General features: G+C 59.1%; 2 protein-coding genes across 6 annotated transcripts in view; one reads left to right on the top strand and one right to left on the bottom strand.

The window, feature by feature from the left end:
- The first annotated feature begins 4,898 nt into the window (after nucleotides 1-4,898).
- On the top strand, nucleotides 4,899-17,844 carry SELENOO (selenoprotein O). The gene is made up of 9 exons (XM_074375823.1): nucleotides 4,899-5,491; nucleotides 11,558-11,761; nucleotides 12,273-12,453; nucleotides 13,616-13,746; nucleotides 14,171-14,451; nucleotides 15,908-16,058; nucleotides 16,829-17,014; nucleotides 17,114-17,270; nucleotides 17,351-17,844. Exons 1-9 carry the CDS (start codon nucleotides 4,923-4,925, stop codon nucleotides 17,522-17,524), a joined length of 2,034 nt encoding a protein of 677 aa, XP_074231924.1. The 5' UTR covers nucleotides 4,899-4,922; the 3' UTR covers nucleotides 17,525-17,844.
- The window catches only part of TUBGCP6 (tubulin gamma complex component 6), a 30,683-nt gene continuing 13,622 nt past the window's right edge, over nucleotides 7,820-24,880 (bottom strand). For 2 of the 5 annotated variants that reach the window (XM_074375822.1, XM_074375820.1), the window contains exons 10-25: nucleotides 24,151-24,300; nucleotides 23,462-23,543; nucleotides 23,281-23,369; nucleotides 23,079-23,194; nucleotides 21,832-21,970; nucleotides 21,465-21,536; nucleotides 20,137-21,256; nucleotides 19,939-19,997; nucleotides 19,626-19,761; nucleotides 19,377-19,545; nucleotides 19,153-19,294; nucleotides 18,874-19,068; nucleotides 18,669-18,801; nucleotides 18,387-18,600; nucleotides 18,105-18,304; nucleotides 17,909-18,026 (exon numbers count right to left, since the gene is read on the bottom strand). In XM_074375822.1, the coding sequence (XP_074231923.1) occupies nucleotides 17,935-18,026; nucleotides 18,105-18,304; nucleotides 18,387-18,600; nucleotides 18,669-18,801; nucleotides 18,874-19,068; nucleotides 19,153-19,294; nucleotides 19,377-19,545; nucleotides 19,626-19,761; nucleotides 19,939-19,997; nucleotides 20,137-21,256; nucleotides 21,465-21,536; nucleotides 21,832-21,970; nucleotides 23,079-23,194; nucleotides 23,281-23,369; nucleotides 23,462-23,543; nucleotides 24,151-24,300 (3,108 nt within the window). In that variant the 3' untranslated portion in view covers nucleotides 17,909-17,934. Of the gene's footprint in view, nucleotides 13,345-13,713; nucleotides 13,850-14,354; nucleotides 16,212-17,908; nucleotides 18,027-18,104; nucleotides 18,305-18,386; nucleotides 18,601-18,668; nucleotides 18,802-18,873; nucleotides 19,069-19,152; nucleotides 19,295-19,376; nucleotides 19,546-19,625; nucleotides 19,762-19,938; nucleotides 19,998-20,136; nucleotides 21,257-21,464; nucleotides 21,537-21,831; nucleotides 21,971-23,078; nucleotides 23,195-23,280; nucleotides 23,370-23,461; nucleotides 23,544-24,150; nucleotides 24,301-24,880 lie in introns of those variants that run through there. The other 3 variants (XR_012511031.1, XR_012511030.1, XR_012511032.1) reach the window with 3 other exon arrangements.

The following is a 24,880-nucleotide window of genomic DNA, read 5'->3' on the forward strand; positions in this document are numbered from 1 at the left end:
GACGTGTGTAGATGGGACTCAGTGGCAAGGGCAGTGCTCCCTGGGCCGTGGGGCCCGGGCTGGGTGCACCCGCGTCCCTAGTGTGCACCCCTGCCCTCACCCTCGGTCCCCGCCCTGCTCAGCCCCTCACCCTGGCATGTGGGAGGGGAGGAGGTGGGCGAGTCCAGCGATCTAAACAAAACTGTGGGGACCAGTGGCTAAGATTTGCCCAGAAGGACAACAGCGAGCCTGGAGGGGAGCGTGGGCCATTCCAGGGACGCAGCAGGAGGCTGGCGGGGCTGGGGTTCCCTTCGCCGTCTCTGCCCCAGGAGGCCCAGCTCTCCCTTCGTGCTGGGTCTTCCGCACTCTCCTGCCTCCTCTGCCCTGGGCCAGCATTGATGGCTCACAATGGGCAGGGGGCTCCTGAGCCTCCCCAGACTGAGGTCCTCTCCACAGGTCCAGGCAGCACTGCTGGAACCCTGAGGTCTGGCTACATGTGGGGGAGAGGGAGGGCCGGCAGGCACCCACAGGTCTGCACCCTGCAGGCCTCTCCTGGTGAGGACCCGCCTGGGTCCCTGCCCCCAATGGTCTAGGGAGGGGGGCAGAGGACAAGTCCCTTCCAGTCCCATGTTAGGAGAGGCCAGCTGGGCTGGGGAAGAAGGCGGGACAGCCCAGGTAGACCCTCCAAGGGCAGCAGGTGAGATCCACGTTGGACCCATGGGGGAGAGGGGGTGCCTGGGGGCAGCAGGAGGAGCCAAGGAATCAAAGGCCTGGCAGAGGGCTGGGGGCTGGCACATGCTTGGAGCCCAAGGGACAGCCACTTCTGGAACAGAAGATGCCTGAGGTGGGTGTGGCCGGGGTGAGGCAACAGTGGCTGGCCGACAGTTTATTAATCATCTGCTGGACTGTCCACTGGCCCTTCTTGGGCTCTGGTCCCGGTCACCTGGAGAGCACTGACCTCCTGGGGCGTCTCTTACAGGGAGGGGCTGCTCTCAGATCTGGGTGGAGAACCAGAGGGGCCCCAGGGGTGTGTCCACCGTCCAGCCAAGGGAGCCAGCACCCCTTCCAGGTGAGCAGCCTGCAGCGTGGGGGCTGCAGAGACAGCTGGCGTGCTGCTGTGGCAGAAACAAGACACTACTGTTCGAGGCTGGCAGGGGAAGGGCCGGGCCTGGCACTTGCCTCCCAGAGGCCATCCTCAGCCCATTCACACCTGGTAGGGGCACGTTCTCTGAGGTTGTCTACAGTCAGGAAGAGCGAGGGGAAACTCAAATGTCCACCTCTAAGGGAACGAACAAAGACGCCCAGGATACAAGTTTGGTACAAAATGATATGCATTGAATTGTGGGCCACTGGCCTGAGGCCTGGGGAATTACTTTGAATCTCCACCCTATTTCTGAGAATTGGAATTTATTACAATGCAAGTTTGTATTATAGTGACAAGCAGAAAAACAAAAAGGTTTCATTTTCCAAATACATAAAGTGCTTAGGGGAGAGTGGACACCTTTCTCCTTTCAGACAGGAGTGGAGGCCTGCATGATGTGCCCAGGCACCGCCAGCACAGATGACGGTGATGTGCCGCCCCAGCCCCCAAGTTTCCTGTGACATGTGTATGACAGTGGTTGGACAGTGATTCAGAGTCGCAGGCAGGGAGAGGCTGCTGGATTTTGAGAGGTGCTGGCAGGAGTACAAACAGCTTCAGAGACTTGGGAGGGAGGAGGGCTGTACTGCCTGAGGAGAACAGAGAACTAGTAGCCAGGTATCCCAGGCCTTGTCCTAGGGGACAGAGCTTGAGCCCCACCAAGAACACAGGGCAGGGCAGGGCAGGGGTGGCAGGAGGCGGCAAGGGACTGCCAGCAGGCGCAGACCTCAGCCTGGGTGCCTCTCTCCTACAGGTGACCACTGGTTAGGGCTGGAGCACATCTCGGGCCTGACCTCCCAGCCTGGCCTGCACACCAAGCTGATGGTGGACCTGCGGGACACGGACAACTCTGTGGGCCCATTATGACAAATTCTGCGTGGACAAGGGAGACCAGTTGTACCGGCTCAATCTCAGCCTGCGCTTGGCACCGCAGGTGAGTGCCTGGGAGGCCTGGGGGCTCTCGGGCCATCTCCCCGCCCCGCCCCCAGGCACCCTGCTTTGCTGACATGTTTTCCAGGCAAGGGGCTAGAGGGAAGGAGGGGACCCAGAGACTCCGACTTCCCAGCCCACACCTGCCAGCCTTCATTCTCTGGGCAAGGATACTGCACCTCCCTTGGGGGTCCCTCATGGCTGGGAAATATCATGAGGGCGCAGCGCCCGAGGAGCCTCCGCCCAAGCTACCCCGCGCGCAGGGGACGCGGTCCCGGATTTGGGCCGCAGCGACAAGCAGGAGGGCAGCGGCTTCAGCACGCTGGACCGCGACCTCAACGGCGGCGCCCCTGCGTGGACGGCGCGCACACCTTCGCCAGCTGCAGCCGCGATCGCTCGGGCGCCGGCGGGTGGTACAGCGACCTCGGCCAGGGCGACCTCAACGCGCAGGGGCCGACTCAGGCGTGCGCTGCGCCTCAGGCGACCACCCACCGGCCCTGCGCTCCAGCGTGCTGCGCAGCCGCGCCGCCTCCAGCAGGGCCTGCGCCCCGCCCCAGGGGCGGCGGCCTCATTAAATGTTAAGCCCGGCTGCCCGCTGGGTCGTCTTTGCGGGGAGGGGCCAGGGAAGGGCGGAGCTCAGCTGCAGAGGCACCTGCCCAAGTGGGATGGGCCAAGGGAAGTCTGGGAGGCCCGGTAGCTCAGCAGCGAGGCCACAGGCAAGGCTGCCAGGGCTGGGAGGGTCATCCCCGCAGTGCTGACCTGCTGGAACCCTTGGAGCCCACTAGGCGTCCCCTCTGGCTGTGAGCTCAGTGAGGGCCCTCAAAAACCTAGTCCCACCAGATTCAAAGTGTGGGTAGGACAGCAGAGTCAGGGGGCAAGGTCAGGAGGGCCTGGGCCTGAGGAAGAGGGAGGGGTGACACCAGGCTCAGGCCTGGTCTCCTAGGCAGTGAGGAAGGAGGCTGCGAACAGGGTACTCCGCCAGCAGGCCAGGTGGGGAAGACACCGGGTGGGCCCAGGTGGAAGGGAATCCATCAGGCTGCAGGGGGCATTCCAGGGTGCTGAGTACCTACCAGGACCTCACCACGTTTTCCCCGTTGTCTGTGTCACCCCCACCCCACGCAGAAGGTAGTCATCGTTTTTTGTTTTGGGTTTTTTTTTTTTTTTTTTTTTTTTTTGACTGATAGGATGTCCAGGTGGTCCTCAAAAACCTTTACTGGATGGTTCTTTCCAGAGAGGGAGATGCAAACCGACGGATGGGGCTGAGGGCAGGCATGGCTTCCAGATCTCCACACCAGGGGGGACGAACAGTGGGCAGGATGCTGTCTGCTGTGTCCATGTCACCTCTCCAGGGGCACGCATTGAGCAGCTTCTCGATCAGGCCCATGTGGGCCAGCAGCATGTGGCAGCAGCAGTAGGGCTTCAGGCTCAGCGCTTCCAGGGCATTCCCCTCGGTGTGCTCGGCCTGCAGCAGCCCCAGGTAGGCCTCCCACTTGTTGCCACAATCTTGCTACACGTGAAACGGCACACAGGGATGATCAAGGCAGCAGCCGAGCAATCAGCTGACCAGCTTGGTAGAGTCATTGTTTATCTCAGCAATGAGGACCCCAAGCTGGACGGGGCTGAGGGGTTCCCCGAGGTCACATGGTGACAGGGTCAAAGATGGTTCTCACGTGGTCTGGGAAGCCTCGTTGTGGCCCCAGGAGAAAGTTCAGAGGCGGCCCCTTGAAGGTAGGTGTGGAATCGGGGCTCCTGGAAGAAAGAGCAGCCCCAGCCAGGAGGGAGCTGGAGAGTTTGTCAAGGGTCTCGGGTTTCAGTCTGAGCCCAGGTGGGCAGGAGATTGGGAGCCCCTCCAAGAACCACACTTTCCATGCAGGCATCGGCGGGGTCACCTAGTGGGGATGAGTCTCCACAAGGCTCCTCTGAACTGAATTCGAGTCATTTTGCAACACTGACTTGCCCCACCTCCTCACCTGGGGGCCCCTTCAAGGCCAAGCTTGACCATCCCCACCCTGCGCCCACCTCAGCCTCCTGAGCATCTCCAAGGAGTTTCTCTGGGCCAGGAGCTGCTCTGGGGGAACTGGTGCCCAGATCATCAGAGCTCCTGCTCTCGCAAAGTGAGGGTGAGGAAAGACATACAAGAAACAGGAAAATAAGGGAATGAGCTAATTTCAGAGAGAAGTGCAAGGAAAAACACAGGGTGACAGGAGGCACGGCGGGCAAGGCAGGCAGCAGGGTGGTACGGGATCTAGCATGCATGTGCGGAATCGCGCTCCAGGCGGGGACAGCGCAGGCGCAAAGGCCCCGCACTAGGGAGGCGCCCGGCCGGGGGCTGGCAGGCTCCAGGCTTTGGCTTCCTCCTCAGGCTCTGCCTGGCCCACAGCTGTTCCCATGAATTCTCCCAGATCCAGACAAATGTTGTCCTCTTTCCCTCCTGTCCTGTGCGCGGCTAGCAAAAACACAATCCAGGTCCAGACCCTCAGCACAGCGTAGCGGTGGGGCTGCCCTTGGCTTCCCCCCGGAGTTGGGGGCATCCTGGAGGTCCACTGGGGACGTCATTCGGCACAGTCACCGGCTTGGAGCGCTCAGCCTAGTCTGGCAGATGCCTCCCAGGGCGGACTTCCAGGGACCTGACGGCTGTGGCGCAGGGCAGTCATTCCGGACTGCCCTGTCTCAACTGCCCACTCCAGCCCTCAGCCGCAGCTCCGCGGAACCTGCCCTCGCAGTCCCCCGAGGCGGGACCTGGCGCAGAAGCGGACAGACGGTGCGACCAATCAGAGCTAGGCTTCCGGGGCGCGGCCCACGACAACTGGGCGCCGGGGAGCAGGGCGGGGCTTCCTGTCGGGGCAAAGAGGCTTCCGCCGCAGCGGCGCCTCGGATGGCCGCACTCAGGGCTGCGCTCGGGTCGTCGCTCGCGGCCGCCCGCGCCCGGCCGCCGTCCCTCGGCTGCCGCCCATTGCCCGCGCCTTGCTCCGCCTCGGCCGGCGCCATGGAGCTCGCGCCCCGCTGGCTGGCGGGGCTGCGCTTTGACAACCGTGCTCTGCGCGCGCTGCCCGTGGAGACGCCGCCGCCCGGCCCCGAGGGCGCCCCGTCCGCGCCGCGTCCCGTGCCCGGCGCCTGCTTCAGCCGCGTGCGGCCCGCGCCCCTGCGCCAACCACGCCTCGTGGCGCTGTCCGAGCCCGCGCTGGCGCTGCTGGGCCTGGGCCCGCCGCCCGCCGACGCCGCCGCCCGCGAGGCGCGCGAGGCCGAGGCCGCGCTCTTCTTCAGCGGCAACGCGCTGCTGCCGGGCTCCGAGCCCGCCGCGCACTGCTACTGCGGCCACCAGTTCGGCCAGTTCGCGGGGCAGCTGGGCGACGGCGCCGCCATGTACCTGGGCGAGGTGTGTACGGCGGCCGGCGAGCGCTGGGAGCTGCAGCTCAAGGGCGCCGGCCCCACGCCCTTCTCCAGGTGGGCCAGGCCGGGGCTCCGGGCCGGGGGGCTGACCCCGGGAGGCGGGCTGACCCCTCAGGGCGCCCCACGCTCTTGTCCAGGTGTGTTTGGGGGGGGGTGTGCCCACGCCCACGGAGCTGTCCTTCCCGTTGGGGTGGTTGGGGGTGAGATGTCACTACAGAGAAGTTCTACCTAGGGATGTAGAACAGGATGGGTAGCAGTGTCCTAGCCGAAGGAGCAGCTTGTGCGCAGGCCTTGAGTCCAGGACAAGACAGGAGGGAGGTGCTCTGGCTCCCTGGCTTCCTCCTCGTGCCCCTGCCCCCTCTGACCCGTTCGGTGGAGGGACCCTGCTGCCTCTCCTGTCAGGCTGAGCATCTGACCCCACAGCACTGGCAGCTGCCCAAGCTGTTCTCAGAAACCGTCCCAGGACTTTGGAGTCAGTCCTCCGGGTAACACTCATGTTTACCGCGTGCCCAGCCAGCTGCCAGTGCTCAGGCGGTCTCTTTCCCTCCAACACACTTAGCGTCGGTGTGCCTTCCCTGCTGTCTGCCGTGCGGCCAGTGCTCTGGACAAGGACAGGTCTGCCGTCCCAGTGGACATTCTCCCAGTCATGGGCTTCCACGCACTTGGGGGCCAGCCCTGTTCTGACTCTGCAGCAAAGTGGGCAGTGTCAGATGCCCGTCCAGGGCCTGGGTCCAGATCCCTACAGCATGACCCAGCAGGACACCCTGCCCACAGCTGTCCTGCCTCCTGAACACACCGTGCCGACAGGCTGTTTTGGTCTTTTCATATATTTGGCCCGTATTTGTTAGATGCTTGTTGAATAGCTAAAAGAATTACACCTAAGTTAGCATTTTGTGTTCAACGAAGTCTCGAGGGCATGTGTCCTCTCTGGCCCCTTCCACGTGCTCTCACCTACCCTCTCTCCAGGGGCTGAACCTGTTCCCCCCCCCCCCCAGCATCTCCACCTCCAATCCTCAGGGTAACTGGTTCTTCTTCATTCACCAGTCTTCAAACCTTTGTGTCTCTGAGATTTCCTGAGTTCAGCCTGGCACCCCCTGCATCAGTGGTTGGACCTTCCACCCCTTGAGATGATTTGTAAATGCTTCTCACCCTGGGGCTTATCTATTGTATGAGCATCTTTAAACTTTGTGTGTTCATTTTGATAATTTGTTTTTGCCCGTTATGAAAAACATCTGTGAGAGTAATGTGCTGTTGGAAGTTGCTTTTTATATTTGAAGAGTTGAGTTTTAAGTCAGTGTTTCCAGACCTGAGGTCCTTTAAAAGAAAGGGGCTGTTTGGCCTTTATCAGGTTTGCGCCCACCCACCACCCCCAGCGTTTCCTGACTTGAGGCTTACACCCGAAGTGGCTGTGAGTGGCTTAAGGCCAACTGCTGCTGGAGTCCCCAGGTGTAGGTTTTGGGAGTCGGGCAGGGGGCGTCTTGCCTCTGCCTGCCATGGGGGTTGGGATTTTAGGATGGCCTCTCCTGGCAGATGCAGAAGAGCTTGTCCTTAGCTGAGTCCATCCCAGCAGTTTGGCTGGGAACAGACCTGAGCGCCCAGGAGAAGGGACCACAGTCGTGTGTCCTTTGGGCTCTGTGGGGGCAGGGCCGCCCCACGCCCTTGACCCTTGCTGTGTAATCATTATTCAGTTCTGGTTTCTGCTTTGGGCACCTTGCCCTGGGCAAGATAGGCTGCTTGTTTTCAGGATCATTTTTTTACCAGATTCAAGATTAGCTTGGGCTGTGCTGGCTTCCTACTGGAAAACATGAAACCTAGCTGGGCTGAGAGGTAATTCCCAGGTCATGGTGGGGCTGGAGTGACACTTGAGGAAGGGTTACAGACCAGAAGGCGGTGAGTGGAATGCAGCTGTGACCTGAGGCAGCCATAGGTGGGTGCTGTCGCCCAGCAGGGATCCCTGGGGTGAGGGCGAGGTCAGGCTCTCCTGGCTGAGGGCAAGGCAAGAGGCCAAGGTGTGCCCCTGCAGAGGTCTCTACTGACTCCTGGCCTCCCTAGCCACAGCACCCCAAGCTCACACTGGGCCCAGTATTGACAGAGGATGTAGGCAGCAGATGTACCCCAGGTGCCTTCACTAGGCCTCAGTGTCCTTCTGCAGGTGAGATGGCAGTGTGCCCATTGTTTTCCCACATGTTTTGTTCTTTCCTGGAGAACTTTCTGAATTTTTTCAAGTGCCTTCCTGCCTGGGAGAGTGCTGAGACACTGCTGTGCCCTGGGCCAGGCCCGACTTCCACTGCATAGATCCAGGCTCATTTTGTTGTTGTGTTTGTCTGCTAGGTGGGACCAGAATCTCTTGTGAATATGGGTAAAGAAATCCTCAACAAAATATTACCATATCAAATCCAACAATGTATTAAAAGAATTATACATCACAACCAAATGGGATGTATTCCAGGGATGCAAGGCTGGTTCAACACTCAAAGGTCAATTACTGTAATCCCTCAGATTAGCAGGCTAAAGAAGAAAAATCACATGATCGTATCAGTTGATCTGGAAAAAACATCCGATACCTAATCATGATGAAAACCCAGTAAATTGGGTATAGAGAGGAACTTCCTCATTGATAAAGAGTATCTATGGAAAACGTGTACCTGACATCTACTTAATCATGAGAACTTCAAAGCTCTCCCACTAAGATCAGAAATAAGGCAAAGATGTCCCCTGTCATTGCTTTTCAGCATCCCTGGAGGTCCTAGCTAATGCAACAAGACAAGAAAACTGAAGGTATCCAGATTGAGATGGAAGAAGTTAAATCTGTCTTTGTTTACAGATGAACATCTGTGTAGAAACTCTCAAAGAACTAGCCAAAAAATGAGCTCATAAGCAGTTATAGCAAGGTTGCAGGATATAGTTACTGTACAAGTCAGTCACTTTGCTATATCCCAGCAATTAACAAGTGTACTTTGAAATTAAAAACAATACTATTTATGTTAGCAGTCCTAAAAACGAAATAATAAGGTTTAAATCTAACAAAATATCTATAAGACCTCTATGAAAAAAAACTACAGAATTCTGATAAAAGATATCAAAGAAGAACTACATCTGTATAAAGAGGATATTCCATGTTCATGGATAGGAAGAATCAATATGGTCAAGATGTCAGTTTTTCCAACTCAATTATAGAGTCAGTGCGATCCCAGTCAAAGGCTCAGCAAGTTATTTTGTAGGTATTGACAAACTAATTCTAAAATTCATATCAAAAGGCAAAAGACCCAGAAGAGCCCACACACTATTGAAGGAGAAGAACAAAGTCTGAGGACTGATCCCTCCCAACTTTAAGACTTACTATAAGACAACAGTAGACAAGACGGTGCAGCCAAAGAACAGACGATCAATGGAACAGAACAGAAAGCCCAGAAATAGACCCACATGAATATATAGATCTTTGTCAGTGGATCTTTGACAAAGAAGCAAAGGTGATACAATGGAGCAGGGATAATTTTTCAACAGATTGTACTGGAACAGCTGGACATCAACATGCAAAAAGAATGAATCTAGACACAGACCCTACATCTTTCACAAAAATGAACCTAAAATGGATCACAGACCTAAACAAAATGCAAAACTATAAAACTCCTAGAAGATAAAATAGAAAATCTGGATGACCTTGGGTACAGAGATGACTTTTTAAACACAACACCAAAGACAGGATCCATGAAAGAAATAACAGATGGGCTGGACTTTATTAAAGTTAAAACTTCTGTGCAGGACAGTCAGGAGAGTGAGGAGACAAGCCACAGACTGGGAGAAAATCTTTACAAAAGACACATCTGGTAAAGGACTGGTATCTAAAATATACAAAGAAGTCTTAAAACTCAACAATAAGAAAATAAACTGATTTTAAAATGGGGCAAAGACCTTGTTAGATGCCTCACCAAAGAAGATACACGGATGGCATATAAGCATAGGAAAAGATGTTTTATATCATATGTAATCAGGAAAATGCAAATTAAAACAACAAGGAGACTCCACTACACACCTAATAGAAGGGCCAAGATCCAGAACACTGATACCACCAAACGCTGGCGAGGATGTGGAGCTACGGGAACTCTCACCACTGCTGCTGGGGATACACAGCGGTGCAGCCGCTTTGGAAGACAGTATGGTAGCTTCTTACAGAACTAAACATGGTCTCACCATGTGATTTAGCAGTCATGCTCCTCGGTATTTACCCAGAGGAGCTGAGAATATGTCCACTCAGAAACCTGCATCCAAATGTTCACAGCAGCTTTATTCATAATTACCAAAACTTGGAAGCCACTAAGATATGCTTTAAGGTGAATAGATAGGTAAACTCCTGTCCATGCAGATAATGGGATGTTATTCAGCATTAAAAAGAAATGAGCTATCAAGCCATGAAAAGACGTGGAGGAAACTTAGATGCATGTTAGTAAATGAAGGATGAAAATCTGAAAAGGTCACACACGGTATGATTACAACTGTGACCTTCTGGAAAAGGCAAAACTATGGAGACAGTAGAAAGATCAAGGGTTGCGGGGGAGATGAGTGGGCAGAGCACGGAGGCTCTGGGGGCAGTGAGTCTACTCTGTGATGCTGTCATGGTGGATACATGTCATTGCACGGGTGTCCTTCTGTGGGTTTGCCAATCGAAGGTACAGCACCAAGCGTGAACCGGGTGTAAACGGCAGAGTCTGGGTGATGCTGACGTGTGGGTGTAGGTTCATTGATTGTTAACAAGTGTCCCACCTGGCAGCAGTGTTGATGTTGGGGGGGCTGTGTTTGTGTGGTGGGGGGGATATGAGACATCCCTATGCCTTCTGATTACTTTTGCTGTGAACCTAAAACTGCTCAGAAAAATAGAGCCTATTAAAAAAAATGATGGAGGTTTAGCAGGAAAAGAAAAAATTCAAGTCATTCAGAGCTGCCTGAGGTAGTCTGAGGTCCTCCTCCCACTGCAGATAATGCTCTCTGTTGTTTTAAGAGCGTTTTCATAAAGTAAATCCACAAAAACAGAACTGCAGATTTCTGAGTGTGTGTGTGTGTAACCCTGGGAGTGGGCCAGGCCCTCTCGGGAGGCCTGTGTAGCCCTCCCTATCCTTGGTGCCAACTTGGTCCCCAGCCGCAGGCCAGACACCGGTGCTGTGGCTCCAGACCTGGACGACTTAGGGGCTCAATGTCTGCTATTGTCCAAAACTCTCCAGTGCAAATGAAAACTGCAGTGAGGTACCACCTCACACCAGCCAGAATGGCCAGCATTCAAAAGTCCACAAGTGACAAATGCTGGAGAGGCTGTGGAGAAAAGGGAACCCTCCTGCACTGCTGGTGGGAATGCAGTTTGGTGCAGCCACTGTGGAAAACAGGATGGAGATTCCTCAAAAGACTAGGAATAGACTTACCATATGACCCAGCAATCCCACTCCTGGGCTTATATCCAGGGGGAACTCTAATTCGAAAAACCACATGCGCCCCAGTGTTCACAGCAGCACTGTTTACAAGAGCCAAGGCGTGGAAGCACCTAAATGTCCATCAACAGATAAAGAAGCTGGATAACTAAGCCATAAAAAATGGTAAAATAATGCCATTTGCACCAACATGAATGGGCCTAGAGATTTTCATACGAAGTGAAGTAAGCCAGAAAAAGAAAAATAGCATATGGTATCATTCATGTGGGATCTAAAAAAATGACGCAAATGAACTTATTTACAGGACTCACAGACATGGGAAACAGACTTATGGTTACGGGGCAGGGGAAGAGGGGTGTGGAGGGATAAATCAGGAGTTTGGGGTTAGCAGATAGGAACTACTATATGTAAAATAAACAAGGCCTCACTGTAGAGCACAGGGAACTATATTCAATGTCACATAATAACCTATAATGAAAGTATGAAAAGGAGTCTGTGTGTGTGTAACTGAATCGCTCTGCTGTCCACTGGCAGTTAGCACAACATTGTAAACTGACTGTCCTTCAATTTTAGAAAAACAGGCTCTCTCCAGCGGTGTTAGAACTGCTCATGGGTGGTTTTTAACAAGCTTGGGTGCTTCCCTTCTCCTGGCCCCTCCCTGGGTGAGGTGCTGAGCAGCAGTGACCTCTGTGTTTGACCCCAGACAGGCTGACGGCCGCAAAGTGCTGCGCTCCAGCATCCGGGAGTTCCTGTGTAGCGAGGCCATGTTCCACCTGGGAGTGCCGACCACGCGGGCCGGGGCCTGTGTCACCTCCCAGTCCACCGTCCTGCGGGATGTGTTCTACGATGGCAACCCGCGTGCCGAGCCATGTGCCGTGGTGCTGCGCGTGGCCCCCACCTTCCTCAGGTACCGCAGGAGGGTCCTCCGGGGCGTGGGGGCGGGGAGGCCTGGGCCTGGAGCCCAGGGTGGGTTCTGGGGGTTCACTCGGGTGCCTAACAAGGAGCTGTGTGAACGGCACTGAGAGAACAGCCTCGTTCTGGGTCCCCAGTTGTGACAAGCAGATGCCTCTGAACCTTGCCCGTCCCTGGGGGTGGATTACCCAGCGGAGGACCACTGCTGACCACTCACAGGCAGTGTCTGGAGTCCTGCCAACCCGCCGGTCATCTCACAGGACATGGTGACCGGCGTGTCCCGTGGTGTGGAGGGGACAGACAGGAGCCCCTCCTTTCTTGCAAGGTGGCCGTGGGGGGCCGAGGAAGTGCCCCGTGTATCTGTCACTGAGAAACTGGCCACGTCATGTGGTTTGTTTTAATCGGGTATCCATCCTACTCTGGCCACAGGGCTGCACGTGGCCCTCTTCCTTTGCGTGGGGGGAGGCAGCACGTTTAAGCAGTGAGGACACGTGTCTTCCCTCCAGGTTTGGGTCCTTTGAGATCTTCAAGCCTGCGGATGAGCGCACGGGGCGGGCGGGCCCCAGCGTAGGCAGGAACGACATCCGAGCGCAGATGCTGGACTACGTCATCGGCACTTTCTACCCCGAGATCCAGGCTGCTCACGCCGGCGACCGTGTGCAGAGGCATGTGGCCTTCTTCCGGGAGGTGGGTGCAGACCAGGGCCAGCCTCTCACAAACACCACTGAGGGTCAGGGGTCCTGGGACACACTCATAGGTCACTGAGTGGCGTCCATGGGGCCTGTGTGCCACACAGAGAGCCCTGGGGGGAACTTGGCTCAGGTGGGAGTGGGTGCTGGTGGGTGCCAGGCCCCTCCCGAGGGAGGCCTGTGCACACAGTGCCCCCAACCACACAACCTGGCCAGGCCAGCCCAGCCTCTCCATTCAGGGGAGACACGGGACTTTCCTAGCCCGAGGCGGAGTCCATCCCCAGAACTCTCAGGCAGGGCCCCCCACCTGTCGGTCGGAATGTAGGCGGTACAAGAGGCCAGGCCTTGTGGAGGGAGAGGAGAGGGCAGGGTGAGGGGTCAGCACCAAAGTGGTTGCCAAGCAGGTGGCTATGGGGTCCCATCCTGCACCAGTCACTCCCAAGCCCACTTCAGCCGCACTGTTTCTTCCCGTCATGATGCCAGGGGAGTCCTGGGGCTCAGCTCACACCCAGGGTGGGCAGTCCGGGACCCCACTCTGAACTTGGGTCTCTTCGTCATTGAAGCCGAGAGTGGTGCTGCCCAACCCCGGGGATGAGGCACGTGCGTGCAGCCCTGCGTCCTGCTCCCCTGCGTGGGCACCTGCCCGAGGCTGTAGGGGGCACTGTGCCCGGCAGGGGCTGGGTGGCGGCAGCTGGACCCTGGCCTAGGCAGGTGGGTCAGTCGAGCCTCCTTTCTGCGGTCCAGCCCAGGGCGAGGCGGGCCCGTGGGCACCATGGCCTGTACCTGGGGCAGGTCTGCCTGACAATGTGGTAACTGCCCTCCTTGTTTCCACATGGTCATCCACTGGTCCTGCTTCATGAGGGTGTCAAGGTTCCCTGGTGTTTCTGGTCTGAGTAAAAAGCCAAAATAGCAAGTACGCAAAAGAGAAGTGTGGTGGCAGGGGTGGAGGGGTTGGAGCCACAAATTCCAACTCATCCAAAATAACTTTTTCCTTCTGAAATATTCTTGGGTGTCCTCCCCTGGCTGAGCATTGGCTGAGCTGACAGGACACTGGGTGGGGCCCCTGGGGCATCTCGTGGAGCCAGACGGGCGTGGGGGCACCGCCGGTTCAGGAAGGGGTGGGCTGGGGCACAGCGGGGCAGCAGTGCCTCCTGTTGCAGGTGACACGGCGCACGGCCCGGCTGGTGGCCGAGTGGCAGTGCGTGGGCTTCTGCCACGGCGTACTCAACACGGACAACATGAGCGTGGTGGGGCTCACCATTGACTACGGGCCCTTCGGCTTCCTCGACAGGTGAGGTCCCCGCCCGGGCCTCAGGAACGACCTGCAGGCGTGTGTGGCTGCTTCTGCGAACAATCTGTTCCTGTTTAATTCTTAGCCAGCCAGCAGGGATGCCCTGGAGGATTTTGAGCAGAGAGTATTTTAGAAAGCGCCCCTCTCCCAGGCTGATAGTGCACTGAAAGGCAGGGGAGGAGCCAGGAGGTGAGGGGGACAGGCTGCCTGAAGTGTGGCTTCCCTGCTCTGTAGGTGGAAATTGATCACATGTGTGGGAGGGGACAGACAGCTGCAGGGTCCTTGAGTTGGGCCAGCGCAGCCAGGCTCCCCGCGGGAGTGGGCAGCTAAGTGGTGGCCACCCAGGCCCTGCCTTTGGGCACCCAGGTCCGCACAGCCCCTCGGTGGGGCCCTCGAGCGCACCCGGCTCTCACCCATGTGGCAGGTACGACCCCGACCACGTGTGCAACGCCTCCGACACCGCTGGGCGCTATTCATACAGCAAGCAGCCCGAGGTGTGCAAGTGGAACCTGCAGAAGCTGGCTGAGGCCCTGGACCCTGAGCTGCCCCTGGAGCTGGGCAAGGCCATCCTGGCGGAGGAGTTCGACATTGAGTTCCGCACACACTACCTGCAGAAAATGCGCAGGAAGCTGGGCCTCGTGAGGATGGAGCTGGCGGAGGACGGTGCTTTGGTAGCTAAGCTCCTGGAGACCATGCACCTGACAGGTGAGCGTGGGCGGGCATAGGAGACACGAGACTGGGCCTTCACCACCCCCGTGCACACACTGTCGTGCCCCCATCGACGCTGTACCCGTGAAGCACTGAATACCCCCCGCAGCCCGATGACCTCGAGTCTCCATCCTGTGAACCTGGCTGTGAGGCGAGCCGTGGGCCTGGTGATACAAGGCTCTTACCAAGCTGGGGAGGCTTCCTTCTCTCCCCAGTTGAGTGTTCTCACCGCTTTGCCTCATTGAGATGATTACACAGTTCTGTTCCTTCATTCGCACTCTGTCTTAGTTGATTGAAAGTCCATCTCACAACCTGGAGGCTGGACATCCAGGGTCAGGGCACTGGCAAGGTGGGGCCACTGGTGGAGACTGTCTCGGGCTCTGTCTTCACATGGCAGAGTGCGGGGCGGGGGAAGCTCTCTCTGCCCCCTGTTAGAAGGGCACAAAGTCCATCGTGGAGGCTCCACCCTCCTGACCTACCTCCCACAGGCCCCATCTCCAGAAACCATCCCACTGGGGGTTTGGGTTTTAAGGTGTCAGTTTGGGCGGGGGGGACACAGAAACATTCAGCTCATAAACTGGCATTCTGGGGATAAAGCCCACTTGGTCCTTTAAATATTTTGTTGAGGTTTTTCATTTCTGTTTATAAGGGAAGTTTTTCGTTGTTGATTCAATCTCATTATTTGTTATAGGACACTAGATTTTGTTTCTTGAGTCAATTTTGGTAACTTATGTTTTGAGGAATCTGTCCCGTAAATGATCTAACTCTTCGTTACCTAGGTGGTTGTTCACAGTGTTTTCTTGGTCTTATTTCTGTATGGTCAGTTGTGATGCCCCCGCTTTTGTTCCTTCTAGTTATTTGTGTCTTTCAACTTCTTTAAGTCTAAAGTGAGTATCTTACTGTAGCTGGATAATGTTTTTTATCCATCCTGCCAGTCTCTGCTCTTTGAATGGAGACACTAATCCGATTCCTTTTGAGGTAATTACCGACAAGGAGGGACTCCTGCCGGGCTCTGCTTTCTGTGTCTTGCCCTTGTCTTCTGTACTGCTCTCCTGCTTAGGTGATTCTTCTGTACACCACCGGATTCCCTTCTGCTGTTGGGTCTGTTTTGGGGTGTTTTCCTGGGGCCCGTGGTGACGGCGCTTTGACAGGTCAGGCTGAGGACCTCACACGCCTGCCGAGCATTGCACCCAGTGCCGGGCGCTTCTCTGCCCTGCAGCTGTGACGCCAACCTCGGGGTCCCCTCGCTGTTTACCCATTTTACAGATGAAGACACGGGGGCTTGGAGGCCTCGAGAGACTGAGTGACTTGCCTGGTTCAGAGTGGTGGCCACCCTGGGTGGGGATGGAGAGGCTGGAGGGGAGTGAGGAGTCCTGGCCCACACGTGTGTGTTGGATGGATGGGTGTGGTCACCTGTTGACGGGACGGTGCCCTGAGCAGCTGCCTGTTCCAGGTGCTGACTTCACAAACTCCTTCTACTTGCTGAGCTCCTTCCCGGCTGGGCCAGAGTCTCCGGACCCAGACGAGTTCCTGGCTGCACTGACCGCACAGTGTGCCTCCCTAGAGGAGCTGAGGCTCGCCTTCCGACCCCAGATGGATCCCCGGTGGGTACTCAGGGCTCGCTTCCTTGGAGTTCGTTTTCGGAAAGGGAGGAATATTTAGAAGGAAGCCCGTGGGAGACATGCGTGCTGGAGAACGTTGGGGACAGCAGGACACCGGGAGCCAGTCAGTCCTGGTCTTTGTGGTGCTGAGGCTGCCTGGTCAGAGGAAAGCACGGTGATGTGGCCCCTGGAATGGCGAGGCTGGGCAGCATAGGCTAGGGCACAGTGGTCCCTGATCTGGGGAGGTCCCCAGGGAGACCCTGGGTGTGGGCCCTTCAGAGTCCAGCCAGACCATGCCTTAGTGCCCTCTCCCACTGGGATGAGCACACATGTCCACCAGGGGTGCAGCCCGGGTGCTAGAAGCGATGGTGATGGGTTTTGATAAACCAGCCACCAGCCAGATGTCTGACAGGAGTGCAGTGCAGCAGCGTGGGTAGTGGGCTGAAGGCTGGCAGCCCTGCTGGACATGAGGGCAGCATAACAGGAAGTGGGTGTCGGGGGCCGCCCTGCCCCCTGGAGGTGGAGGAGGGTCCACTCAGTGGTCAGCAGACAAGGGAGCCAGTGCAGGGTCGGGATGTAGGCCAGTGCCCAACAGCAGGGAGAAGCAGCCCGCCCTGGGCAGCCTGCAGACCCTGTGCCCCACGAGGTGGGGGGGCTGCCCCGAAAGCCGGCTGGGCAGCAGGTAGTCGTCCTGTGTCTGCCTGTCCATTGGGCTGGGGTGGGGGTGGTTGCAGGGCAGGCCCCTGGAGCTCTCTGTGCCACGCTCTACACAGGCAGCTCTCCACGATGCTCGTGCTGGCGCAGTCAAACCCACAGCTCCTGGCGCTCATCGGCACGCAGGCAAGCCTCACACGGGAGCTGGAGCGCATGGAGCAGCAGTCTCAGCTGGAGCAGCTGAGCCCCACCGAGCTGCAGGCCAGGAACAGGAGCCGCTGGGCCGGCTGGCTGCAGGAGTACAGGTGAGGCCGGGGGCGCCAACCACCCGCAGGCTGGGCACCATGTCGGGGTGGGGGTGGGGGGCGCTGCATGTGCTGGACACGGGCCGGGTATGGTTCCAGAGCCCGGCTGGAGCAGGACAGGAAGTGTGCTGGTGACACTGCTGCCTGGCAGGCTGACCACGTGCGTGTCATGCACGCCAACAACCCTAAGTACATCCTGAGGAACTACATCGCGCAGAACGCCATTGAGGCTGCAGAGAATGGGGACTTCTCGGAGGCAAGCATCACCCCCTGCCCATCCCTCTCCCACGGCAGGTGAGGGCCACCCCAACACCCTGCCCCCTGGCTCTTCTCCAGGTGCAGCGGGTACTGAAGCTGCTGGAGACCCCGTACCACACAGAGGGGGAGGCTGCTGAGGCACACAAGGCCGTAGAGCCAGAGGAGGCTGGCAGGGAGGCCAGCAGGCGACGCTCCTACAGCAGCAAGCCCCCTCTCTGGGCGGCGGAGCTGTGTGTGACATGATCCTCGTAACCACCAGGGGCCCCAAGGCCCCAGGTCCTGCTGAGCCTGCGAGGGAGCGCTCAGCCCGCAGATAGATGCCCATCTCTCCATGACGGCAGAGATGTCCAGTCAGGACCTGACCCGTCTCTGTCCGACGCAGACTCAGCAGCCCAGCCCAGCCCAGCCCAGCCCAGGCCAGCCCAGGCCAGCCCTGCCCTGCCACTCCTGTGACCTGTCGCTTTGCCCAAGGACAGCTCAGCAGAGGGGACCAGCCGGGTTGGCACACGGCCCCCCACCCATCCAGCCTAGGCAGGGAGGCATGGTCCCCAAATAAACCAGCAGCTTCCTCAGTCCCCTGTGTGGTCATCATGCCCCGGCCGGGCCCAGGCCCTCCCCGGAGAGAGAGGCGCGGGGTCAGGGGGCAGCACCTTTATTCAGCCTCAGGCGTCCTGGTAGTAGTTGTTGAAGTTGATGCGCAGCAGGAAGTCCTCCAGGTGGGGCTGGTAGCCACGGTTCACCAGCTTGCTCACCACTGGGTGGAGGGTGGTCAGTGAGCAGCGCAGCCAGGCCCCTGGGCGCCCCCAGCCCGCCCAGCCCGGGGGACAGGCACCTTTGAAGAGGAAGCGGGAGTAGTACTTGAAGGTGCTGTAGGACTGCTGCATGAGGGCGAAGTTAGGGTGCTCGGCGCCCCGGGGGCCGCTGGCTGGGCCCCAGGGCTGGGAGATGAGCTGACTGCGGAACTTCAGGACCAGGCTGAAGATGCTGTGGATGACGTTCATGACGGGTGCCGCCTTCTCTGTCAGCAGGCCCCTGGGGAGTGAGGTGGGTGCTGCGGCAGACACGCTGGGCCCCAGGATGCAGCACCGGCACCTGTGCCTCACCCTCGCCTCACCTGAAGACAGCCTTGTGCAGGTACTCAGCGTGGGCGCGCTGGATCTCCTCCAGGTCACCCACCAAGGCCAGCCTTGCCTGGAACTCACGCCAGGTGACATGCAAGATCTGGTTGGCAATGTAGCCCTGGGTGACCTTCACGAAGTGCTGCATCTCGTGCTTGAACAGCTGCAGCTGCCGGAACTGCACCGAGCCGGCTGCCTGGCTCACCCGGGCTGCGCAGAGGTTGGGGGTGAGCCGGGGCCGCGCGCTCAGGGGCCACTCGGGCTCCCGCCATGCTCACCTGTGCGCTTGAGGTGGCAGCAGATGTCCTTGAGGGTCCACATCATGAGCTTCAGCTGCAGCAGGAAGGAGAAGATGCCGCTGTACCGGCTCAGGCAGCTCTCGGTGACCACGATGTTGAGGGGCCAGTCGACCTACCAGGGAGGCTGGCTCAGCTCACCCGTGTCCGGGACAGCCCCTCGCACCCACTAGGGGGTCCTGCTCACCTTGTACCTGAGCTCCAGGCAGCTCAGCACGTCTGGGGCATTGGGGGCAAAGGCCTCAGGCAGGAACTTGAGGGCAAAGGAGAGGTTGGCGGCGTGCGGGGTGTGGCCGTGCAGGCTGTACTGCAGGGCCTTGCTCAGCACCGCGTTGAGCGCCAGTGGGCTGAGGAGCTCCCCGGGCGTCTGCCCCGCCCCGAGCTGCCGAGACAGAGGGCATCGACGTCCTGAGGTGTCTGGACCCCGCCTGCAGCCCCGGCGCCTGCTGGCTCCCCACCTGGCTACCTTCTCAAAGAGCAGGTCGCTGAGGGATTGGGCAAACTCCCCGTCCTCCATCAGAAGGAAGTGCCGCAGCGCCTCGAAGTGCGCCCCCAGGCGCAGCTCCCCGAAGAAGTAGTCAGCGGCCGCTCTGTTGACCAGGGAGACGCTGGCGGGCAGGGGGCCCGGAGTCAGGGCCCGCCAGGCAGCCCGGGCCTGGCAGGGGCGGGGGCGGGCGGGCGGGCACTCACTGGGCAGCCAGAGGGGCAGTGATGGAGTGCTTCATGAGCACAGGCAGGGGCAGCAGCTCGCTCAGCTGCACTGCGGTCTCATCCGTGTCCGACTGGACCCGGGCTTCCTCGGGGAGGGTAAAGGCTCTCGGAAGCCCGTGATGCAGGAGGCGGGCGACGGGAGGCTCTGCTGCAGGGGTGACACAGACCGCTGTCACATGCCAGGGATAGGCCTGCCAGGCTCCCACCCGCCATGGCCAGCCCACTCACACATGGCCTCAAAGCTGTCCGGGTACCGCTCCAGGCAGTACTGCCCCGCCAGGCCTGCCAAGTAGGCCTGCTCCTGGCCCCAGCGCTGGGCTGCCTCCTCGCCAAGGTCTGGGCTGCTCTGGGCGGCCATGCCTTCCTAAAATGACCCAGCCTCAAGGAATCAGCCCCTTCCCCTCATGTGAAGGGGAAGGGGATCTCACCGCCCCCTAAGTGTTGTGGGTCTCAGGACAGAGCCCCCACTGCCCACAAAAGGCTGGGGTAGGGGGAACCAGCAGAACATGCTCCCCCAAGCTCTGACCACGTCTGCCCTGACCTGTGAGCCTGGAGGGCAACTTGGAGAGAGGTCTTCAGTGTCCCCACTCCTCCCTGGGCCTGAGTGGAGCAAGCAGGGCAGGAGGGGACATCAGGGCCAAGTGCCCTGGGGCTCCAGGGCAGCAGACTTCTCACCCCCCTCCCCCCTCACGGCCCCAGACACCCTCAGTAGCTGAACAGCTCTGGGGACCCCACAGACCTGGTTCCTCAGGCGTGCCACCTCCCAGGGCAGCGGGCGCAGCCCCCTCAGACAGCGAGGACTGGAGGCCACTCTCCTCCAGGCCAGAGCTGGAGCCGGCCATGTGCATGCAGGACCTGCCTGAGGCTGTTTCTGTGGGCGGCTGGGGCTCACGTTCCTGGGCAGGGCTCTGGGCCCCCAAGTTAAGATCTGACTGGGACCTATGATCAGGGGGCGTCCAGTGGGGCCTGGGCACATTGGACTCAGCTTCCCCTGGGAGCATCCCTAGTGTTACATGGGACTGAGACACGTGTCCGTGGACATTCCAACGTGGCCGGGAGGGGGCCACGTCCCACACATTCTCCCCGACCCGGATGCTGGCATCAGACACATGTCCGTGGACATTCCAACGTGGCCGGGAAGGGGCCACGTCCCATACGTTCTCCCCCACCCTGATGCTGGCATCAGACACGTGTCTGTGGACATTCCATTGTGGCCGGGAGGGAGTCATTCCAGAAGCGTAACCCCCTGTGGGAACACCACCCTCTGACACCTGCCCAAGGAGCTGCCCTGTGGCCTGGCTGCTCCCCTCCTGGGGGGAGGTGTGCCTGGGGACCTGCCCATCCGGGACACACATGTCCAGCTGCATGTGAGTGTCCTCCCACAGCTGCTGCCCCTCACTGCCCAAGCCACCTCCTACTGTCTGGAGGGACCCTGGGGAAGCTGCGGCGGCCATAGCCGGCCTCAGGATGGTTCTGAAATCGTACTCCTGTGGCCCAGAGGGCCCTAAGCCCACCGGTGCAGATGGAGCCACCAGAGGCAGGTCTGAGCCAATGGTCTGCAGTGCGTCCTCCAGGACGGGGGCTGAGCAGGGGAACGCAGGCTGCTCAGCCCCCGGGGCCATAGGCAGGAAGTCCTGGATGCTGAGGCCCACAGAGAATGGCCCTGGCCCCTCTGCCTGCCCCAACGGCGGGCCCGCTCCAGGCTGTGAGCCGCAGGCCCCCGCTGCTGGAGACTGGAGGGGCTTCGGTGTCAGCACACTCTGGCTATTGGAGCAATCCCAGACAGCCACATGCTGCTCTGCACGCCCAGAATCACTGCTGCTGCCTCTGGCTGGGTGCTGGGGGCCCAGGAAGGAGGCCTGAAACACAAGTGCACATTAACCCCTCCAGTCATCTGACTCTAACCCCCAGTTCAGTTCTGCAACTGGCACCAAAACCCATGGCAGGATGGACACAGGCCAGGCTGGCACCCACCATGCTCCCAGGGCAGTGCTGGCCTGGGGCACCCAGCTGAGATCCCCTCCCTGCCCCCAGCTGCGCACCCTGGATCCTGCCCCAGGACCTCACCTGGGAGTGGGCACCTGAGAGGGCAGCCAGCAGCTCCAAGGGCTTCTCCTCAGACATGTCTTTCAGCATCTCCTGAGGTTCAACCAGCAGGATGTGAGGCAGCAGCTGAGCGGAGAGCAGTCACAGCCCCCTCCCACAACTGCCAGCCTAGGACAGGTAAGGCTGTGTGGCGCTGTGCTCGCGGGGCAGCCCCGTCCGCGCTGTCCGAGGGCAGCACAGCCTCTTCCAGTCACCTCACCTCCGAGCCACCGATGGGAGCATTACCCACCCTCCTAGGCGGGAACACAAGTAGCTCTGCATGCTGCTTCAGGAGGCCATGAGACCCCGAGAGGCCATGGAAGAACCCCCATCTAAAACCACAAGATACCTGAATCTGTTTCTGATCGTCCAAGAGAAAGCGAAGCCGAGCGCTGGCCAGTCTTCGCCTCTGGACCTTCCACAGTGCCCTCTGCTCCCGGCGAGCGGCCTCCGCAGACAGCTGGCTGTAATGGTCCACCAGCGCCTGCCTGCAGCCACAGAGGACTGGTCACCATGGTCAGCGCACTGTCCCACCAGTGCCCGTGGGCTGGATGGCTCTCCGTGGCACAGGCCCCTAATGGGCAGTTTGACGGCGGGCAGCTGGCCCCCTGGGCCCCCACCACACCTGCTGGGGCCTTGCTGGGCAGGCCCCCATGGTGGAGCAGGCATCGGCTGAGTGAACACCCAGATGTGCTCCCACACAGCCGAAAGTGAAGGGACTGGCAGGGCCAGGGCTGCCTGGGCCTCGGGGGTAAGGCCTCGTTCCCTGAGCTGCATGAGAGGCATCTTTCCATTCTGCTGGTGCAAAGCCCACAGAACCGAAGATCAACATGAAAAGGTAGACAGCGCACATCAACATTTCATCAGCTTAATTCAGAGCTGGTCTGGTGAGTTACATCCAGTGATTCTGACCTTCTCACCAGCAGGAAACTTGTTTCAAACCTGGACTCGCTGTTTTTAATTCAGCTGCCACAGGCCAGGGGCACAGCCTTGACACCTAGTTTTCTGCACGTGTAAACAGGCCAGTAACATCCCCCACATGCACACACACACACACACACACGTGCACACTCCCAACAGCATGGATGCACACGCACAGGCACACAGGGCCTCTTCACTCGCTGAGCCCATCACAGCTCCACAAAGTCCCATGGGTCAGAACAACTGGGACCCCGAGATGATAAGCAGGAAGTGACAGCCCCTCCCACCAGGGTCCCCCTGGAGACACCAGCTCTGCCACCTCTTTGGGGCAGGACAAGCTGAAGACACAGCAGGAGAGACTCCAGGTCACTGTGCTGGGTGAATTCCCGTCTCTCAGGCTAACAGGTTCAGGAATAAACAAACAACTTAAAAGAGACCAAGAGACAGAGAGGGGACAGGAGCAGAGCGTGCAGACCAAGCCCAGATCCCAGGCCACACAAACTGGCTGCAAGGAGACACCCTGACACAGCCGAGGACGCTTGGATGTGGCAAGTCTGCTGGTTCTGAGCTGAGACCTCCTCCCACTGGAACATACACGTGAAAGGTTTCAAGATAAAAGTCAACGACCGTCACAAAGCTCAAACAGCTGTGATGCCCACGGCACCCGCCGCTCACCTCGCCTTCCTCTCCAGCTGCTCCTCCAGGGCTTTCAGCCTCTTCTCCCGGTCCCGGAGCTCGCGAGTGTAGCTGAAGTCATCATCCAGCTCCTCTTGCCTGGCCACCCGGCGTCGCTGCACAACACCCCCACCGGCAGCCTGGCTGCTGAAGCCGACTCCCCGGCCTGCTCCCCGGCCTCCCCCAGGCCAACCCCACCCACCTCCTGGTCCTTCTCGAACTGCTCCTTCAGCCTCTGAAACTGCTCTCGCTTCCGGGCATCCAAGGCCATCCGCACAGACATCTGCCGATCTGCAGTGACAGTGGGGTTGCTGCTGTGAGAGGCCCAGCAGGCAGCCCCCAGACACGGGGCCGGGGGTTGGGGGAACACAAGCCACACGCACCACTGAGCTCACTCAGGACCCTGGACGCCGCTTCCCGGGCATGGATGATTAATTCTTGTTTTGCAATTTCCATTCGTAATTCCTGAAAAAGACCACCAGTGATCAATGCATTTAATCCTCTGTCCCCTTCCCTGGAATGACCTGGGAAATGGGGCTGCTCAGACCCCGGGTAGGCTCTCCAGGGACAGTGCCCAGGCTCTGGGGGCGAGGCACCTGTCCTGCACAGTGACAAGGTTGGCTCCCAGGGCAGCAGACACTCTCACAGAGCGACCTGGAGCCACGACCCCAGGCCTGTGTGTGCCCACCCTAGAGGGGATGGGCTTCCCTGCAGGGATGGAGGGTCAGGCCCAGGCTGCCCAAACAGGCCAGCCCCTCTCCACCTCCAGCCCCCGCCTCTCCACCCCTCCCACTCCCTTCTGTGGGGTCTGCTGCCCTCCTGGTGCCAGGCCAGGAAGGACCCTCATCAACCCCTCTCCAGTACACAGGATGCTCAGAGCTCAGGCTCTGGTACACCTGCCCCTTCCGAGCAGGAGAGGAGCTCAGAGGCCACTGAGTGCAGGAACCTCAGGTCCTGCTGCCCCGGGGCCACTGCTCAGGCAGGACCTGGCTGTCCGCCATCCAGCCAGCCCCATAGGAGAGAAGGGAGGGAAGGGCAAGGAAAGGCCCCAGAGCCCGAGGTGCCCCCACACCTTCTCCTCCTTGCTGATGGAGCTGTGGCGTGCCACCCTCTCCATCCGTCCCACGTAGATGGCACAGTCCTTCTCTATGTCCTTCAGCTCCTCCAGGGAGAAAATCACCGAGATGCGAGGGACAGGAACATCAGAGCAGCAGAGGTAATGCTGCCGAACAGGAGAACCTGCAGTTAGCCCAGAGAAACTTGGACCCACATCCTGCTCTGCCTCCCTGTTTCTGGTGACCTGTGTGTACACCGGCTTTCTTAGAAAGTGCATTCCTCACTGCCATCCTCCACAGCTCTGAGGACACCACAGACAGGCTGTGCAAGGTCTCTGCCCAGGCCAAGGCTGCCCTGTGGCAGAGGTCACATCTGCCTCCAAGTGACTCTTCAGAACGTGGGACACGCCCACACCCACTCACTGAGGCCCACCCAGATTGGACAGGCCCACCACCGGCCTTTCCCCATAGCTGAGCCCCACTATGTAGCCCCGCCCCGCCCTGGAGCCCCACTTCCCGACAGCCAACCTCCCAGAGGCTCCTGAGAGCCCACCAGCATCAGGCCCCTCCCTGCACCTGCTGCTCCCACCTGGCCCTGAGCCTGTCCTGGCTGCTCCAGTCTGTTCTCAGCCCCACACTCGGCCAGCTGCTGCCCCAGATCTGGCCTGTACCTGGCTATTCCGCTGCCTAGAACCCGTGTCCACATGGGCCCACCTCCTTCTGCTGGGGCATCAGACAGCACCTCCT

This window comes from Camelus bactrianus, chromosome 12 (genome assembly GCF_048773025.1).
Source record: "Camelus bactrianus isolate YW-2024 breed Bactrian camel chromosome 12, ASM4877302v1, whole genome shotgun sequence".
NCBI classification, from domain to species: domain Eukaryota; kingdom Metazoa; phylum Chordata; class Mammalia; order Artiodactyla; family Camelidae; genus Camelus; species Camelus bactrianus.